The sequence below is a fragment of the Dysidea avara genome, chromosome 6, assembly GCF_963678975.1.
Source record: "Dysidea avara chromosome 6, odDysAvar1.4, whole genome shotgun sequence".
Taxonomy (NCBI): domain Eukaryota; kingdom Metazoa; phylum Porifera; class Demospongiae; order Dictyoceratida; family Dysideidae; genus Dysidea; species Dysidea avara.
Window position 1 is genome coordinate 4,403,281 of NC_089277.1, and position 12,476 is coordinate 4,415,756.

At 39.1% G+C, this 12,476-nt stretch overlaps 4 protein-coding genes across 5 annotated transcripts in view; 1 reads left to right on the top strand and 3 right to left on the bottom strand.

Annotated features, from left to right (window-relative positions):
• Window positions 1-8: 8 nt before the first annotated feature.
• LOC136258443 (mitochondrial pyruvate carrier 1-like) lies at window positions 9-1,997 on the bottom strand. The gene is made up of 6 exons (XM_066051754.1): window positions 1,942-1,997; window positions 1,828-1,867; window positions 1,465-1,480; window positions 1,327-1,410; window positions 255-387; window positions 9-198 (listed from the first exon to the last, which is right to left on the bottom strand). Exons 1-6 carry the CDS (start codon window positions 1,995-1,997, stop codon window positions 171-173), a joined length of 357 nt encoding a protein of 118 aa, XP_065907826.1. The 3' UTR covers window positions 9-170.
• Window positions 1,998-2,159: 162 nt separating this feature from the next.
• On the bottom strand, window positions 2,160-6,231 carry LOC136259096 (aldo-keto reductase family 1 member A1-A-like). The gene is made up of 4 exons (XM_066052520.1): window positions 5,614-6,231; window positions 2,468-2,779; window positions 2,329-2,415; window positions 2,160-2,274 (listed from the first exon to the last, which is right to left on the bottom strand). The coding sequence occupies exons 1-4, from the start codon at window positions 6,229-6,231 to the stop codon at window positions 2,209-2,211; spliced, it is 1,083 nt and encodes a 360-aa protein (XP_065908592.1). The 3' UTR covers window positions 2,160-2,208.
• A 51-nt stretch (window positions 6,232-6,282) lies between these two features.
• On the bottom strand, window positions 6,283-9,542 carry LOC136259097 (aldo-keto reductase family 1 member A1-like). Its single transcript, XM_066052521.1, has 4 exons — window positions 8,996-9,542; window positions 7,565-7,876; window positions 6,500-6,586; window positions 6,283-6,447 (listed from the first exon to the last, which is right to left on the bottom strand). Exons 1-4 carry the CDS (start codon window positions 9,491-9,493, stop codon window positions 6,382-6,384), a joined length of 963 nt encoding a protein of 320 aa, XP_065908593.1. The 5' UTR covers window positions 9,494-9,542; the 3' UTR covers window positions 6,283-6,381.
• Window positions 9,492-12,476, top strand: part of LOC136259099 (prefoldin subunit 3-like) — a 25,050-nt gene continuing 22,065 nt past the window's right edge. For both annotated transcript variants that reach the window (XM_066052523.1, XM_066052524.1), the window contains exons 1-4: window positions 9,492-9,639; window positions 9,691-9,815; window positions 9,864-9,930; window positions 11,618-11,716. In XM_066052523.1, the coding sequence (XP_065908595.1) occupies window positions 9,559-9,639; window positions 9,691-9,815; window positions 9,864-9,930; window positions 11,618-11,716 (372 nt within the window). In that variant the 5' untranslated portion in view covers window positions 9,492-9,558. The remainder of the gene's footprint in view (window positions 9,640-9,690; window positions 9,816-9,863; window positions 9,931-11,617; window positions 11,717-12,476) is intronic.

Below are 12,476 nucleotides of genomic sequence, written 5' to 3' on the forward strand. Positions count from 1 at the left end.
CATGTCTGTTACAGTAGCAATGACATTATTTTAGTAAACAATTTGTTATTTATATCTTATGCACATACATCAGCACAATACCAACCAATACAGAACACAAAAAGTTACAAACAAAATAAAATAGTTGCTAAGCTTGTAGCTGGTTATGTCCATTAATTAAGTATCGTCTTTTAAGACGTAGGTTTCTTTTCCAACTTGCTATAGTGAAGGAATATTATATTAACACTTCACTACCAAACTAGTGTATCACTTACTTATACACAAACCATCTGTAGCCCTGGAAGAGTTGTGCAGTTTCGTTGGTGGCGTGACAAGAAAACAACAACAAATTCCTTGGCTTGACGACTATCGAAAACCTCATGAACAGTGCGGAGTAGATACAGAGAGCTACATGGGATGTAATAGGAGTAACTGAGTGGGCAAAACATGGCATGTTGGCACAAATTACATCCCATCATATAAACAGGTCATATTTCAGTACAATATCTAAGTTCTGTAACTGTATTACAAAGCGTAATAATAGCTAAATTTCACAACAGCATAAAAAGTACCATGCTTGAAAAGTAGGCACACCTTATGTGCCACATGCCTGGATTTTGCACACATAGACCTTGAGCCAATCTATAGGGGAATTTGTGAATAACACATATTTATGGATTTTTCATGCATCGCAAAAATTTACGACACTGGATGTATAAAACTTGGCAGTTAAATAGACAAAATGTGAAAAAGCAGCTCTGTCAGATACTCTTATATATTAAAGAAGGTTTAGAAATAGTTGCTAATGCTTTATAAGCTTTCTAGCGAGATATTGAGAGAAATTTTGCTAAGAGGGCGGTTTTGCTCGTGCCCATGCCTGATACGGACATTAACACAACAGCCTTACTGTTAAAGCTTCAGAGCTTAAACTCTCGACACAACATTGCTGTGAACTGGTTAACAAGACGTGTTCAATTACAAAATCGGGCTGCTTGCTCAGCAGAAACCTTGACTTCAATTTTGCCATTGGAATTGCATGGTGATATTGAAGTCGATATTTCCACTACACAAGCAACCCGATTTTGTAATTGAACACGACTTGTTGTTAATCAGTTCACAGCAATGTTGCGTCGGGAGTTTGAGCTCTGAAGCTTCAACAGTAAGGCTGTTATGCCAATGTCCGTATCAGGCACGGGCACAAGCAAAACCGCCTTCTTGGTGAATTTTCTTTCTACATATCTCGCTAGAAAGCTTTTAAAAACATTATCAACCAATTCTAAACCTTTATATTCCGTATACTTCGAGTATGCGTAAATCACAAATTCCCCTATACACATACACACTTACCTACTGTCACTCTACCACTGATAATTTCTGGTCCCCTGTAGTAGGCATCAGTAATGGCAGCAATAGGGATACCCCAATTAGCAACTAGTGGTTCATATCATACAAGCTTGGTGACTGTTATTAAACAAATAAACTTACTTGGTCCCCAGAAATGCTACAGTAAACAAGATGTGTTTACAATAACCACATGCTTATCAATGCCACGCCCCACCTAACCCCAAATTGGGTGGCACTATAGTCTCGCCCCCCAGACCACAAGGGTCCGGGGGCAAGACTAGGTGATGCCACTCAGCCATCTCCCAGGATTTTGCAACAAACATGATGTCAGTGAACATAAAAATACGAGATCTGTAACGTGAATTTGCCCCCCAGGGTACGAGAATTCGCCTTATACCTCTCGTAATTTCCCTCCCCATTCCGCCTGGACTGGGGTAGGCGGGTCTGGGACGTGGCATTGATAAGTGCATTACGTGTTAGATGTTAACTACGAACACTGCTTACCGTACTGAAGTAGTCGAGGGGTGGACGGTATCGAGATGAAGTTAATATTCACAGCCCATGAAAAAACGTAAAGAATTTGCTGGCTTAATGTACATGTAAGCCAACTTCGCTCACCTGCATATCCACTTAACGGTCGGGTTTTGCAACAAGACGCGAATCTGACTAGCCATGGTTCCCAGAAGACGAGCCAAAAAATGTTTCGTATTTGTTCACCTGTGTGAAGTACGCTTTGATATATTAGAGTCAACGATACGTCAGCTGTTTTCCGGTGATCACGTGGGATTCCGCAAACCAAGAGATTAAAGCATATAAATTCGCCGCGGCTCATAAGCTCCTGTTATATTATAATAATATGCATAGAACTATTCAGTAATACACATTTTAATAGGCAATATGAAATGGATAGAAGGGATGTTTAAAGTCTCTCACAATGTAGTTTCCATCAATCTGTAAACAAAACCACATTATTATAAACAAACAAGTAACAAACAAAACTCGTACTTCATCAGATGGTATACAACCTCTCCAATTGCAGTCGAGATATTCCAGGTCAGTCATGTCTTCTTGTGACAGAGAGAAATCAAACACCTGCAATAAGCAAGAATATAAATCAAGGGTCTAATCAAGGTTTGATGCTTACATCAAAGTTAGATTTGATCCGTTCAGGAGTCACGCTTTTTGGGATCGTACACACTTTACGCTCCATTTGAAATCTGATCAACACTTGTGCTGGACTTTTGTTATGTTTCTTAGCAATTTTAATCACAACCGGATTATCCATCAGGGTTGGTTCCCCCTTTTCTGCCCATGGTCGTTCGGGTGAACCTAGTGGACTGTAACCAGTGGTGATGATGTTGTATTTGGCAGCGTGAGAAATCAGCCGCTTCTGATTGAGGTAGGGATGACATTCTACTTGTAATACTGCTGGCTGTATCCTGGCCATTGCCATGATCTGTAAAAACAACCAAATTGAACATGTCACAACAAATCCAACATGAAATGCTTGTGATAGAATAATGACTTGCTTGCACTACATTGTAACAGGTACACAGTTGAAACAATCATACATTAGTAGGATCCATTCATTCAGGACACACATTTAGACCACTGAAATCAGGACACCTCGAGCTCATTACTAAGGATACCTTGATAGTTGATAATCAGAACACTTTTGATTAGTAGGTTCAACTGTAGTCTCAAGTCACACAGTAACAAATACACACACGCACACACACAACCATGGGATGGGTATAGTGCTTCATTCTAGTAAATCAGAGTACAAGGTATATGTATGAGATTCAGTTTTAGTTGTAAAGCATTCTTGAGCAGGTACGTAGAACACGATATCAAGTTTTCTATATTTTAGCATCTTAAAAATTAATGATGGTGATCATGAAGCATTTGCAGACAGTCAAGTTTGCCTCTCTCTCCTCCACTTCTTGGTACTGTATATTCTGTTTATGGCTCGGTACCCAAACCACAGGCCAAGCTGTCAATATTGTTAGAGGTGTGTAACTTGTAAGCAGACTTTAGAAACTTTGTATTTCAAAGTGTAGGCTGCCATTCCTGCTATTATATCTGTGCTTTGCTATGATCGGGCTCCACAAGACTTTCAAAGTTGTCCACCAGTAAACTTTAAGATCTTATGGAATCTTGAAACCTCACTTGAAATCGTAAAGATATCAAAATCTCGTTCCTGAGTTTGTCAATCTCTCGTCTGAAGTTTTGCTAACTGTAATACACTACTACGGTTGAAAAGAATTTATTGCTATCACTTTTGTATATCAAGACTACATCAAGAAGCGAGGAAGGCCAAGATGAACAGCAAACATCGTCATAAGATTTGAACAAAGCATTTGTGGAACAATCTACATGCTTCATTTGTTAAACCCATCAAGAGAAGCCCAGTGTCACCTTGTTTTTAACCTACAGTGTATGAATGAAGCACATAGCAGTTAAAGTGGTAACATAAATTCGCACAGAGTTGCACAAGACAACTACAGTAACCCCCAGCACTCCAAGGGTTAAAAATCCCAGACCAGGTGGTGATTTGCTTGCAGTCTAGAGGAGCCACACAGTCTGGGATCCAGAGTTTCAATGTTGCTGACATTATCAGAAGAAAGCTAATGTGGTGAATTTAATAACCATCAGATGTGTTTCTGTGTAGCTGTCCCAAGTACTACATAATAACACACAATTTTATGGCTATCATTGTTGTTGGGGGGGGGGGCACTGAGCTTGAGAGCTTCATCAGAGGTCAGTTTGGGACAAGATTTGACCTTATGGGTTAACCAGTTTTACTAGTGCACGAATGAATAATGGTTCAAAGGGTGCATTATTCAAATGACATAAGTGAAGTTCAAATTTGTGCACGTGCAACCTAGCTAACATTAGTGATTGAAAGCACAGCAGAAGATTGCAACTGCTCTCCCACCATGAACCATTTTTACTATATACACTTGATAGTGGTTAAATGCAAAGCCATTAGTTGTCTGACAGGTTAATTAGCTTGCACCACAAGTGACCACACCCAACATTACCATCCCTAATGCTAATGGTGAGGAGCAGTGTGTAATGTTGCTGGACAAGCTGTAGAGGAAGAATATTGGCGAGCTGTTGCAGTTGTAAGGTCTTTTATAGCATCAGTTACATAAATTATTGTTTTGTATTTTATCCAGCTGCTAATCCTGGTGAATTGTAGTGCCAACAGGAGAAATTTCATTCGCCAAATGGAGCCAAAATGATGACTATTGTTTAATGAATTAAGCTTCAAAATTATGATTGCCATTAGCTACCAGCTGGCTAACTGTAGCTATATAGCTACATACAATATTCATCAACAGGTGATTTATGCAGTGGTCTGACACTCCATTGTGATGGATAAACAAACAAACACACACACACACACAGAACTAAATCAACATTTTCACTACTTCCCCAGTTAAAACTAGGTCCTGTAGACTGGGACAACTTAGATAAAAGTTTCTTGTTCAAGTAAACATCAACAGCAACATTAACTGGGTATCACTAGAGTATTGAACCTTGTAACTGATAACCATTCCTCAAACTACCGCATAACAGGAAATTTTCAAAAGGTTGAATTTTCGAGAGCTTGAAAAAAAAATTCGAAAAAAAATAAATCGAAATGGATCCTCTTTATTGCACCACACCTTAGATAATTGACTAGAAGGGTTGTTCATGAACTCTACACACTAGAAAGCTAGCAATGGTTGTGTTAATCACATACAGTAGAATATACACTGTATACTGCGCAGTTAAGTACTGATAAATGCCCTTCTGGCTTTGGTAGAATCATGTCTAGTTATCTCTTCCTCATTTGTACATGTAGCTAGCTTGAACCGTTGCTTGGACTTAATGTTAATCCAAACGGCCTACACATTGAGCCACAACTAGTTGGCTTTCTCAGTCCTTCCAGCTGTTTTCACTCAGGCTATATTTTCTCTCAAGGCAGGACTTGTGATGTCACTTGCGATCACAAAGTTAAATCATGATTGCCTTCCTGTGGCCATGCAGAGCCTGAGGTCTATAGCTAGTTAATTGGTATAGTAGAAAACAAACACTAGAACTTTCGTTTATATTCCCTTAATTATCACTTCTAAGGTGTAACATTGGTTCTTGTAGCTAGTTAGCTATTTCTGATAAATTATTTTCGAAAACGCATTTTCATTTTAAAAGAAAATTTTCACCTTTTGAAAATTTCCCGCTATACAGTACTTCACACATGCACATACACACGCATGTATACCCACACAACAGTTACACTACCTCATCGATTTGTTGGCTATTGAAGTTAGACAGTCCAATATGTCGTACTAATCCGTCATCCACCAGTTCTTCCAGAGCTGCCCACGTCTCAGTATAATGGACATACGAGTATGCCACACTACCATCAGGGAGTAATGGTACCTTCTCATCTGACCTCATGTATGATATCGGCCAGTGGATCAAGTACAAATCAAGATAATCAAGATCAAACTCTTTTAGAGTGTGCAGACACGCGGGACGCACGTCATCCCGAGCGTGATAAGTGTTCCACAATTTTGAGGCGATAAATAGATCCTGCCTCGTACAAATCTTGTTAAGTCTCTCATTTAGCGCCTCTCCTACTGCGGTCTGGTTGTAATAAGAAGCGGCACAATCCACGTGTCTGTATCCAGTATCTAGAGCAGCTAATACCGCTCTTTTGACTACATCTAGAGGAGAATTCCATGTCCCAAATCCAACCAGGGGCATGCGAGCTCCAGTATGAAGAGTCAAGGTTGCTTCTTCACTCGCACTTGACCCATAGGCACGCTGTACACGAGTAATAGTCCTTGTTATACTACGAGGAGTGATTAAATAACGCGAAGAAAACGCCGCGAATAATCTGTGGCCTTTCTCCATTAGGAGCAGTATAACTCCGGATATTAGTATCAACGAAAAAGCGATTGTGGGTTTAACAATCAAACAAAATAATTATTAATGTCAATAAGTAGACAATACAAAAGTCATTACTAAAACTCATGGAACAATCTAATGATGATTAGATCATCTTCAATATGGCAAGTGAAATGGGAAGAAGGGATGTTTAGCATCACGGGGCACCGACTTTCCATCAACCTAACACACAATAAGAAACGAACATAGCTTAGAGACAGTACTAGACACTCACCACAATACTTGGATTACAAGCCCTCCAGTTACGATTGAAGGATTCCAGCGTGGCCATGTCCTCAGCTGAGAGGCTGAAATCAAACACCTAAAAAACATTGAAACTTGTGTTAGCAAATACATATGCATGGAGAGTTTTACACTCAGGTATTACAGGTGTACAAAGTTGTGTGATTTTCTCAGCATGTTGAAAAAACCATACTCCATTTAAAATCTGGAACCAGCTTACTAATAGAATAGTAAGTTCTGTGGAGCCGATTATTAAGCCTTGATTATCCGAACAAAATGATTCAGTTAGAGCATTTTAGCTATCTACTTATTATGGACTGTATGTTCTACAATGAAAAATTAGCAAATATAAGTTTGATTAGGGAACATGGGAAACAAGGGAGGTCACATACACCACCAGATATACTAGTAGACATGTAATCCCTAATTCAGTCACGGGTGACCTCTCTTGTTTTTCTACGATCCCTAATCGAACTAATTTTTCCTTATACACTCGGTTGTTTACTTTTTTGTAACATTATTGTGACAGGTAAACCCACACATACTGCATCAAAAGAAGGATGGCACCAGAGTTAATGTTTTCATCTGACCTCTTATATACGTATACATACAGTCGTACACCCTTCACCTATATCAGTTCTGATAATTGACTATCAACTAAGGCTTTCTCTTAATTATACAGGATATCAATTCCTTTGCAACAGCTGTGCGCAACTTCACGTACACAGCAAACGTACCAGGAAACTTTGGAGTCAGTGAATATGTGGCAAAACTTTGATTCACAGAGATAGAATATTACCCTTCTATATTAATGGTCCCATTTCTGCTGTATCAGTTTGCATCACCTCCTTGTTCTTTCCTATAACTGTTGTTGCATAGGCCAGGTGCCTAAATTTAGAAGTGCAGGTAAGCCACTTAAACATCAGGACTGAAGGCACTTTGACACAAGCTGAGTTATGAAGCTGTAAGATAACCCATACATTTAGTATGGATGATTCAGGCCACGAGAAACTGGATAATGGAGTCGACAGTACATATTAAACATGATGTGACTTACATCAAAGTTAGCCTTGATCCTTTCAGGAGTCACACTCTTTGGGATGACCACCACTTTACGCTCCACTTGAAACCTGATCAACACTTGAGCTGCAGACTTGTTGTACTTCTTAGCAATCTCCACGATCTTGGGATCTTCTAGAAGAGATGGTTCTCCTGGCTTAGCCCATGGTCTGTCAGGTGAGCCCAATGGACTATAAGCAGTGGTGATGATGTTGTATTTAGCAGCATGAGCGATTAGCTCCTTCTGTATGAGGTAAGGGTGACACTCCACTTGTAAAGCTGCTGGTTGGATCTTAGCCTTTGCCATGATCTGTGTGAAGAAGCGATTAACATAAACTATATTACTAAACAGTTTAGTTACACAAGTACAGATGAAATATATAGCACTTTGTAAACCTGTTGAACCGTATTGTGTCAGTGTTGTAGTATACTTGGTATAATAATTATTTTACTAATGATGACAAAACGCTGCACACTTCACTTCATCACTAAAATGCCAACAGATTTACGGATTTAGCTAAGGCCGTTTACGGTCATACGTATATAGTCCACTTATCTGGTGCTATCGTTAGCCAGTGTTTGAGGAGACTATGGATTTTATCGACTTCTGAGTAAGTTAACTTGGCGAGCTGATTAGCTATTGACAATCTTCTTTATTGAGGCGAAGATTCTGAACGGTCAATTCAGCGGTCTGATGGCCAGGGCACACTCTCCTCCCATGAGAAAAGAAGGTAAATTATAGAATAATCGTAGGATTACAGCTGCGGAATGGGCTGGCTGTAATTATTCTCACCCGGTCCCCAACTAGCTGAATAACAAAAGAAAAATACTACCTGGCTTAGGCTTCAATACTTCAATATAATCAAGTATATTTAATCATAGATAATATACTGACACAATGCTTATAAACATCTTCAATGAGCAGTAGAATATGTTCATCATGTGGTGTCGATCCGTAATCCGTCGATCTGCCAAATACAGTAACCCTACAAATTGATTGTTTTTCTCTTCTTGCTATAACCCTAAAAGTACTTAACCAGAAACTTTTAACAGCTCATTGGTTCTCTAGATAATAAAATAAGTTTTAAAGAAAATACAAACAAGTCAGGTCCTTGCTCAGTGGGTTACATATAACTTAGTAGATTAGTCTTTAATGCTTTGTCTTTTGACCACAGCTATCCTAGAATGACCTTGACAACAGCTGTAGTCTTCACCTTCTGCCCTCACATATGGCTGACTACCAACATTTTGTATAGAAGCCCTGTTTTAACTTTACAATTACTTGACAATTATTCAGCAGCCCAATATCAAGATATCGAGGCAGTGTAGCATGCGTTCCATTCTTTGTCTCTGTGTTAGAACAAGATCTCATGTACCAAGTAAGCACATACACACAGTTTGCTTATCCCAAAATACAATAAATATATACCTCATCAATCTGTTTGCTGTTAAAGTTGGATAATCCAATATGCTTGACTAATCCTTCTTCCACCAGTTTCTCCATTGCTCCCCATGTCTCACAATAATGAGTGTCAGAGTAGATTATGCTACCATCAGGATTCTTTGGGAAGGACTCACCTCCAGCCTTGAACCCAGTAGGCCAGTGGATAAGGTAAAGGTCGATATAATCCAGTCCCAGGTCTCGTAAGGTCTTCACACAGGCGGGGCGGACGTCAGCTGCTGCGTGTTTGGTGTTCCACAACTTAGATGTGACAAAGAGGTCCTTTCGCTCGCACACTTTTCCCAGTTTCTCTTTCAACGCATTCCCTATTTCTTTCTCGTTGCCGTAAATCGCTGCACAGTCAATATGGCGATAACCAACATCCAAAGCTTCTTTGACCGCTGTTTCCACGGCTCCCTCCTTGCTTTTCCAAGTGCCTAGCCCAACCAACGGGAATAACGCTCCAGTAAACAGCTTAACGTCCATGACAAGAATTCGCACAAGTCACGTGCTTATGAAGAGAAAATACTTATCGATTGTGGGCAGCACTTATGGCTGAGGAAAAACAGGAAAAGCGAGAGGAAAAAGAGAATAGAAAGCCACACTCAGGGATACCTGAAGCAATATTTTTAGTAAGCATTGCTTAATGAATTACTAGGCAAAGAATTGGACTTTTTTCATAGGAAGATGTTGATTCTTTCATGAGCAAGCCCGAGAACGAGTCTGGAGCAGCAGTACTGCAGAAACTAGACGAACAACTCAACAAATATCGATTCATGGATGCCAACTTGCAGCAGAAGAAGAAAAGGTGAGGCATCCATTCTGCTGTGCTTACTGTGACCTGATCCCAATACAGATTGACTACACAAATCCCAGATATTAAGAAGACTTTGGATACTGTGCAGTTCTTAAAGAGCAGACAAGTATGTCATATTGCATATGGTTATGGTGCAACCTTGGCTACAATGAACAGTCCTCTGGCCAAGTTTTTTCCATTCAAAAATGAAATATTTGGGTGATGGGAGGCTTCTCTATTGAGTTCTTGATTCTGAATGTTTGCTAAAAGAGTTCATCATTGGTTTGCATGATCCGTAACAGCAGATCTAGTCAGATAATTACTAAGTATGCTTTTGCACTGATTCGCTATACAGGCTACAGTATTTAATCATTTGTATAGATATTGGGATTTTCGGGTAGATAGATGACCTTATTTATTGCACACTAACTTTATTAAGCAGGTGGAAAATTTTCTTGTGCACAAATAGGGATTTAAAGTTTTGACAGGTGACCAGAGGAGGTTGGAAGTCCTAATGAGTTTATATTGAAAAGCAGAATGAGCCACTTCATAATGGGCTACTGAAATACCACTGCATTGATGAAACTGTAGCAAGTATAGTAACATGATTGAGTCCTGTTAAACCTCTCTTGCTTTTTAAGCTTCAGCTCATTAGAGATCACATGAGATCTTGGGGTATGTCATGTGCATCCTTATCTCTTTTTGGTGAACAAGAAAGATGAAGACAAAAGTTTCGCTTAAGACAACAGTAGCACTTAGGAGACTCCTCAGAATGTAAAAAGCAGTTTTGTGTGTTCAGGTAGGGGGAGTGCACGAGACTTAAAAACAGGTAGAAGGTGAGAGCCGACAAAAACGATTTGTGTCACCAAGAAGGTTAGAGAGATGAGTACCATGACCAACGTTGGCTGCCTTTACAATCACAAGTTTGTAAGTTACAAGAATTTTATTTTGTAGAGTTTATTGTATGCTTCCAACCTCCTTTGAGAAGTGACAGGTCACTTGTATACAAATGACACATTTGAGAAATTGTAAGTTTGCAGGTGACGTTATTAATTACACAATAACACAACACACACCACTGTACATATGAAATCCTGTCTATGTACAGTTTATGGGCTAGCACATATTTTGTCTGGACCTGTTAATTTTTCCTTTTGTAAAATAGTTGAGGGTATGTGTACTTCATTATTTGAGCAAAAATCAATCATTAAATGTGGATGGTGCCAAACCACAAAAATTCTTGACAGTGAGTGACTACCATGAATTCCATACAAAAGTACTGGTAGCAAATATGGCTCAGACAATAACTCACTGCTAGAGCTATGGGTAGAGCTTCTCACTCGACATGCACTGCTTTCCAGGTTGAAGAATCGGTTGCTTTGGAAAAGGTGCTCGTAATTGATCTACTGTCCATGCAAGAAGTGATTTGCAATTTTGCCATAGACCACAGCACACGTTCACCATCATGACATGTTTAAGAATCAGATGTTTGTTAGAATATTTTCAGTACATCTGCATATCCTCTATCAGCTATTTACTATAAAGCAAATACTCATACGGTTTATCCTCAGTTATCTGCACACCTTGATTATGTCAACGTCAGCAGTGACTGCTCTATTAGAGTATTTTGTTGCTGATGTACATTTTATTACAGTAGTTGAATGGAGCTTGTTTTATCTGATCAATCTCACTTATTTCATAACTGTAGGAACATACATGTTCTGTTAACTGAGAGGGTAAACCGTAGGCAAATCATTTCCTACCTCCTTTAAATGACGCAGTAATACATTATGCCACTTTTTCTTCCCTCATAGGGCTCAGATGAATCGTTCACTTCAAACTATCTTCTCTCAGATAACATGTACACTACAGCAGAGATCAAACCATCCAGTGTGGTCTATCTGTGGTTAGGGGTGAGTTGTTAGATGTGTTCATATCATTCCATTTGTTTGTCAAACTCCTTGAACCAAAGATTTAGACTCATTCTATAAAATTTGTTTTTAAAACATTAATGCATGAGGGCAGACTTACTGGGATCAAAAAGAATCTGTCTTATTTTCTATCAAGACCTTAACTCAGAGAGCTCATCACTAAAAGATGTTTCACACTACATGTAACTAACTGTCCAGTCCACACTATATTCTACTACAAACCATTTATGGCATGTAATGGGCCTATTGGCTATGTATGACAAGGATCCAGTCTCACAAGACCTTCACCTGTATAGCTGTATGTCCTGTTTATCAAAAAAGAGCAGCAAGAACAAGCGAGTTATGAGGCTTTAAATATCTCATACATTTAGTATAGACTAGGGAGTGAACTTATGTTCACCTCTTTGATATTACTATATTTGGAGGGCCGGGCTCAGGTGAACACAAACCTAGGACCTCGATTGTCTGAACTGTATACATGACTGCTCTATTAGATTATTTTGTCATTTGGTGAACATTTTATTAGAGAGTAAGTATACATATTTAAATGGAAGGATGCTTTTTAGAGAAGGTATTTAGTCAGGCATCGTTCTTTATTGGGACGATTCCTACTTAAACAATACTACAGTATTGGTGATACAGAGTCTAAGGGTTAAAAAGTACCTTTACAGAAGAGTCTTAGTGTGTCTAAAATCGACTATAGCGTAAACCTACATAATATTATCGTCCAAACCCAATTTTG

Coding starts and splice junctions, on each gene's coding strand:
- LOC136258443 (XM_066051754.1), bottom strand. CDS start 1,997: ATGGCTAGTCAGATTCGCGTCTTGTTGCAAAACCCGACCGTTAAGTGG. Junction 1,868..1,941: donor ACCGTTAAGTGGATATGCAG/GTGAGCGAAGTT, acceptor GTGAATATTAAC/TTCATCTCGATACCGTCCAC. Junction 388..1,326: donor CAGTGGTAGAGTGACAGTAG/GTAAGTGTGTAT, acceptor CATCCCATGTAG/CTCTCTGTATCTACTCCGCA.
- LOC136259096 (XM_066052520.1), bottom strand. CDS start 6,231: ATGGAGAAAGGCCACAGATTATTCGCGGCGTTTTCTTCGCGTTATTTA. Junction 2,416..2,467: donor GGATCAAATCTAACTTTGAT/GTAAGCATCAAA, acceptor TGCTTATTGCAG/GTGTTTGATTTCTCTCTGTC. Junction 2,275..2,328: donor GTTGTATACCATCTGATGAA/GTACGAGTTTTG, acceptor TTTTGTTTACAG/ATTGATGGAAACTACATTGT.
- LOC136259097 (XM_066052521.1), bottom strand. CDS start 9,493: ATGGACGTTAAGCTGTTTACTGGAGCGTTATTCCCGTTGGTTGGGCTA. Junction 7,877..8,995: donor ACAGCAAACAGATTGATGAG/GTATATATTTAT, acceptor TTCTTCACACAG/ATCATGGCAAAGGCTAAGAT. Junction 6,587..7,564: donor GGATCAAGGCTAACTTTGAT/GTAAGTCACATC, acceptor AATGTTTTTTAG/GTGTTTGATTTCAGCCTCTC.